The sequence below is a fragment of the Trachypithecus francoisi genome, unplaced genomic scaffold (genome assembly GCF_009764315.1).
Source record: "Trachypithecus francoisi isolate TF-2019V2 unplaced genomic scaffold, Tfra_2.0 Lachesis_group13, whole genome shotgun sequence".
Taxonomy (NCBI): domain Eukaryota; kingdom Metazoa; phylum Chordata; class Mammalia; order Primates; family Cercopithecidae; genus Trachypithecus; species Trachypithecus francoisi.
In genome coordinates this window covers 39,608,830-39,614,829 of record NW_022681458.1, presented here as the reverse complement: position 1 = coordinate 39,614,829, position 6,000 = coordinate 39,608,830, and the positions used below count along the sequence as shown (strand labels likewise).

At 38.7% G+C, this 6,000-nt stretch overlaps 1 protein-coding gene across 4 annotated transcripts in view; it reads left to right on the top strand.

The window, feature by feature from the left end:
- The first annotated feature begins 789 nt into the window (after positions 1-789).
- CDK15 (cyclin dependent kinase 15) overlaps positions 790-6,000 on the top strand; it is a 92,052-nt gene continuing 86,841 nt past the window's right edge. For 2 of the 4 annotated variants that reach the window (XM_033230689.1, XM_033230690.1), the window contains exons 1-3: positions 790-998; positions 1,707-1,856; positions 2,072-2,166. In XM_033230689.1, coding sequence (XP_033086580.1) covers positions 876-998; positions 1,707-1,856; positions 2,072-2,166 — 368 coding nt within the window. In that variant the 5' untranslated portion in view covers positions 790-875. The remainder of the gene's footprint in view (positions 999-1,706; positions 1,857-2,071; positions 2,167-6,000) is intronic. The other 2 variants (XM_033230687.1, XM_033230688.1) reach the window with 1 other exon arrangement.

Genomic DNA, 6,000 nt, shown 5'->3' with positions numbered 1-6,000 from the left:
CTTAGGAATCTAACAGAGAAAAATGTTGCATTTGAAGACTACAGACTGCAAACCAATTTGAACCAGGTTCCTTGACATGTCGTGCTATTATTATAGTACTTTACATATAGTAAACATTAATTACATATATGTGGAAGGAAGTAAGAAAAGAAGAAAGTATTTCATTGAAACTCCTCTCTCTCCATCACCATTGGCTAATATCATCATTTGTATAGTTAATAACAACACAGGCACTCACCACATAGTTTTTGAATAAATGAATGAATGGCAACCCTTCTAAGACTATTTGGATACACTATTGTTTGAAGGCAAAGAGATAGAGTAGATATCTTCAACTTTTTTCCTGTCTTATGATTCTGTGGTTTCTATGACTACTAAAAGTTAGCTAGGTAGCAAATTTGTTTTAAAGTCTGAAAACCAAAATGCTTTCAGATAAAAGACAGGGAGAAAAATACTCTTCAACGTGTCCACTTTAGCACCAGGAAAACCTAATATCAATATCACTATCAATGATATCATATAAATATCATTACATCGATAAGCAATGTCAATCCCTAAAAACTATGTATACCAATAGCACTAACTTGTGGCCAGAACAAGAACCTTAACTGTGCCAAATTTTATTCTATTCAATAGCAGCTGCCTCATTTTCAGTTGTGCACATCTGAATGCAAGCAATCCCTGTCTGATGTGGAGTTTCTTGCACTGATAAGGAAAAACTGCTGAAGTTGTGAGGCTGCTCCAGGCAGAGTCATCATGTGAGTCATATGAAAGCTCCACACTGCTGACCTCTGGCAAAAAGGGAGAGAACAAGGATAGGAGAGGCAGTGGGGGAAAGGTTCAAGTGCGGATTTTCTCCTTGAACCTAGAAGATTATGGGTCAAGAGCTGTGTGCAAAGACTGTACAGCCTGGATGCAGCTGCTATCGTTGTTCAGAGGGAGGCGAGGCACACAGCTGTCGGAGGAGTCAGCCTGAGACCATGGAGGCTGCGTTCAAGGTATTTGTATCCCAGGAGGAGAGCATCTTTCTCTATTGATAAACCAAGGAGTTCAGACACTCCCTTTTTGTAGCAGGGTCTGATTCTTCTGCGGTAGGTCTAAACCAATAAAATGAAAATTCTATTAAAGTCACAGAAAATTTATGGCTGTAGTTATCAAATTTGGAGAATTTCTTGTAAACCAAAAGGGAAAAATAATCCTTGGCTTTGGGTTGCACGAAACTCACTTGGCTTGAAGTAGTTCTCTCGAAATCTCTAAGGTCCTAAATTACAGAGCTGAGATTTAAAAGGCAAGCTGCAGTATTAGTTGATATGCTATGGATTCGAAACTTTAGTAATTAGTTCATGATTATTAGCAATGCAGTAGTAGATTATTCCCCCACAGCAATAAATTAAGTGGACAGGAAAAAAAAAAAAAAAAAGCCAGAGTTAAACAGAAAAACGTTGGAAAACATCCATCAAAGAGATTTAGATTAACCTAAATGTTAAAGACATATTTTTAGGTGAAGAAAGAATGTAGTATTTCAGGAGTTGATACCATTATGGTCTTTTTCAGGGACCTTTCAAGAAAAGTGCCTTTTGGGGGTACAAGAAGCTTAGAAAACATTTGAAGAGTGAAAATGAGGCAAATAAAGAAAAAATTGTTTTACCAGGCACTGAATCTTTACTTTGCATACATTTTATTTCTGCTCTTTCTTTTCTCTCTAGCTAACAGACCTAAAAGAAGCATCACGTTCCATGACTTCATTTCACCCCAGGGGACGTCAGGATGTCCGTGCCCAGAAGTTCAAGAGTAAAAGGCCACGGAGTAACAGTGATTCTTTTCAGAAAGAGGATCTGAGGCAGGGTTTTCAGTGGGTGAGTGAGCAGCTGATGTTGATCAAGAAGAATTTAATGTGTGCTTGTCTAGGGAGGCCGGCCCTTAATGTCCAGGGCAATTACTGAGCGAGCCTTCCCAAGTCTGCTCTGGAAATGCTGTCTAATTTCCCTGGGGAAAAAAAGTCAACACTAAAAAAAAGTGCTCTTTCTCTCTTCCCTTTCACCCACTCCTTTTCCCCATTCCCCTAAAGCAGAGGAAGAGCCTCCCTTTTGGGGCAGCCTCATCTTACTTGAACTTGGAGAAGCTGGGTGAAGGCTCTTATGCTACAGTTTACAAGGGGATTAGCAGGTGAGTGACACATAGCTGGGACACACTTTAGAGATGAGGGTCCTGCCCCCTTAATTTCACATTATAAAGCCAGGTGAGACATCATAGAGGTTCATAGCACTCAGGACCTGGGCAAGACACCATGGCCGACAGGGAGAGAGACATGATGACTTAAACAGCCTTGAAAGAAAAACAAACCTGCCCTGCCCTAATTAAAATCAGCCCACTTAAATGTTTATCAGCCTTTCCCTTCTTGCATTCAATTCAGAGAATTCAAAGAAAATAGACATTCTCTACTACTGACACAAAGAACAATTACCACTCTTCAGGCCGGTGGGAGGCACAGTTGGTAAAGCGTCTCTAACAGGTTTTTTATATCCCTCCCTAAATCACAATGACAGAGGTTTGTAATGGCAACCTGGAGTTTGCTGCTTCATTCCTCCACCTGGCCTTTATAGAAGAAATTGGAGTTGGTTTCTGCAAATTATGGTACATGCAAAAGATGATAAATCCTAGATTTTTTATACTTGCAAAATATACAAAATGTCTGGAGAATAAAAATACTGCTTATCCAAAAGCTAAGTACTAATTTTGGTAAACAACAAACTTTGTTAAATATATATAAAATATTTATGTATTTTAAATATATATAAATATTTTATATATATTTTAGTCAAGGTGGGAAAGTTGGAAGGTCGTTTTTTTCTTTGTGTTACTCCAATAGATAAAAATAATGGCTCAATAGTGGTTAAATATTAATTTTAAAAATATAGCTGATCCAAGTGCAGTGGTGTTTACAACTACTTCATCACAACCAGCTACAGATTTCTTTGTTCCCTCTCCACTTCCACTACTTCACTTAACTGGCCAAAAACAAAAAAAAGAAAAAAGAGAAATTTTATATAACTACTACGAGACTAAATATTCATTATTTATCTTAGTATTTATGCTGTTATTATTATTTTTACTTGTTAAAACAAGATTGTAGGGGACATACAATTTTATTTTATTATTTATCTATTTATTTATTTTGAAATGGAATCTCACTCTGTCACTCAGTGAGTGCAGTGGCGCGATCTCAGATCATTGCAACCTCCACCTCCTGGGTTCAAGCGATTCTCCTGCCCCTGGCCCTTTATACTTTCTTAATCTGTTTTAGTCATGGTGTATATTAACTTTTTTTAATGCTGAGAACATCTGCAATAAAGGACCACATTTGATTTTATTCTAAGGTTCCTCATATCAGTTTGGCCATGGCAACTGTTTCAAGATGGCTCAGATCTGGGGCACCCTGGAACATACTTGGATACATGGGTACCATGAACACTTCTGATCTTCCCTTCTGAGTTCTGACTTTGATTGTTGCACACAAACAGACCTTTCTAGCCCAAAGTTTACACAGAATTCACTTATCTTTTCTTCTAGTTACTGTATGTTTTCTTTTTCATTTAACTCTTTCATCTATTGGGAATTTATATTGTATATTCACAATCATCCCAGCTCCATTTATTAGATTTTCTTTTCTCTGATGGTTTGAAATGCTGCCATGATTACATATTAGATCTCATGACTACTTGAAATTGTTTCTGTTCTAATCTTTCAAAAAATCATGTTTCCTTAATCTATCTTTGTGCTTTTTTTTTTTTTTTTTTTTTTTTGAGATGGAGTCTCGCTTTGTCACCCAGGCTGGAATGCAGTGGTGCTGTCTTGGCTCACTGCAAGCTCCACTGCAAGCTCTGCCTCATGGGTTCACGCCATTCTCCTGCCTCAGCCTCCCAAGTAGCTGGGACTACAGGTGCCCGCCACCACGCCCGGCTAATTTTTTGTAGTTTTTTAGTAGAGGTGGGGTTTTACCATGTTAGCCAGGATGGTCTCGATCTCCTGACCTTGTGATCCGCCCGCCTCAGCCTCCCAAAGTGCTGAGATTACAGGCATAAGTCACCGCACTCAGCCTTGATTTTAATTATTGTTGCTTTAGACTATTTTTAGAATATATCAAAACTCTAAATTAGAGAATTATTGACATCTTTGCACTATTAGATTTTCTAATACAAATATCCTGTAAATATCTAATACAAAACAGTCCCTGGAATGGTCATTTACAAGACCCTATGCAATCCCTACCCTCCATTCCTCAGCACACACTCAGCTCCTCTCTGTCCTCATGTCTCTTTCCCCTCTCCTGCTCCAATGCCAGGACTGCTCCTGCCTCAGTCAAGGACTTTTAACTTGCTGCTCCCTCTGCCTGGAGCTGCCTTCCACTGTTCATGCACACAGCTGACTCCTCCCCTCCGTCAGATTCCCGGTTCAACTGTTACCTTATTTATAAAACTGTAGTCCCAGCTACTCAGGAGGCTGAGGCAGGAGAATCACTTGAACTTTGCAGGCGGAGGTTGCAGTGAGCTGAGATCGGCACCACTGCACGTGAGCCTGGGCGAGAGTGACACTCTATCTCAAAAAAAAAAAAAAAAAGGTATAAAGCATTTTCTCTTATAAACATACTTGCCAAAAAACTTTTTGCAAGGTTTAGGGGAGAATTTCACGGAACCATGTTCTGAGGAAAATACATCATAAAACTTTTGAACAAAATTTAAAAGACATGATAAGACAAACAAAAGAAACTGGGGGAAAGTATATGCAAAATAGTTCAATAAAAAGGTGGGCGAATCAGCAAATCACAAGAAAAACAGAAAAGATCCATAAAGTATGAAAAGTCAGTTTCACATATGGTTAAAGAAATATAAATTAAAATGTGATAAACCTTTTTACCTTTCAAATAGGCCAAAAAAATGAAGATGAAAGCAAAAAGCAAACCCACATGATAGGGCTATCTCAGAGGGACACAGGAGCCAACTGAAAGAGCTTCCAAAGGACAAAGCTGCAAAAATTTGAGCAACCAAAAAAAGTGGTATTAAATTATAACCCAAAGTATAAAATAAATACCTATGAGTTCATACTAAATAAATTATTAGTCCAAAATAAATTATTCAATACATTAACAAATGGGAGAGAAGAAACAAATCTTTCATGCCGAATAAATACAAATAATTTATGTAGATAATATATCTTCAAAGAGGTACAGCAGAACTCTCCACTCCTTAAGTGTGGGTCATTCATAGTGGCACTTCTCTAAAAGTACAGTAAGGAAAAGGGAGAGAAAGAGTAACTTTATAGTAAAGAAACCTGACCAACACTATCTCAGACAGGTGATTAAGGTCAACATCAAAAGTCATAAATCATGATGATGGTATGCACTCTTTTTTTTTTTTTTCAGATGGAGTCTTGCTCTGTTGCTTAGACTGGAATGCAGTGGCGTGATCTCAGCTCACTGCAACCTCCACCTCCCAGGTTCAAGCGATTCTCCTCTCTTACCCTCCTGAGTAGCTGGGATCACAGGCGCATGCCACCACACCCAGCTAGTTTTTTGTATTTTAGTAGAGACGGGGTTTCACCATGTTGCCCAGGCTGGTCTCAAACTCCTGAGCTCAGGCAATCCACCCGCCTCAGCCCCCCAAAGTGCTAGGATTACAGGCGTGAGCCACCACGCCCAGCTGATGGTATGCACTCTTAATATGATGTGATAAAAATGGTACTTTACCTCCCCCAAACCCATAACCCAGTCTAATCATAAGAGAAATATCAGAAAAGTTCCAAGAGATGAGTATCCTACCCAATACTTGACTAGTACTCCTCAAAACTTTCAAGGTCATCAAAAACAAAGAAAGTCTGGGAAACTGTCACAGTCAAGAGGAGCCTAAGGAGACAGGACAGCTAAATGTAATCCTGAATGAGATCCTGGACCAAAAACAAAAAAGACATTAGGTAAAAACTAAAGAAATCCTAATAAACTATGGA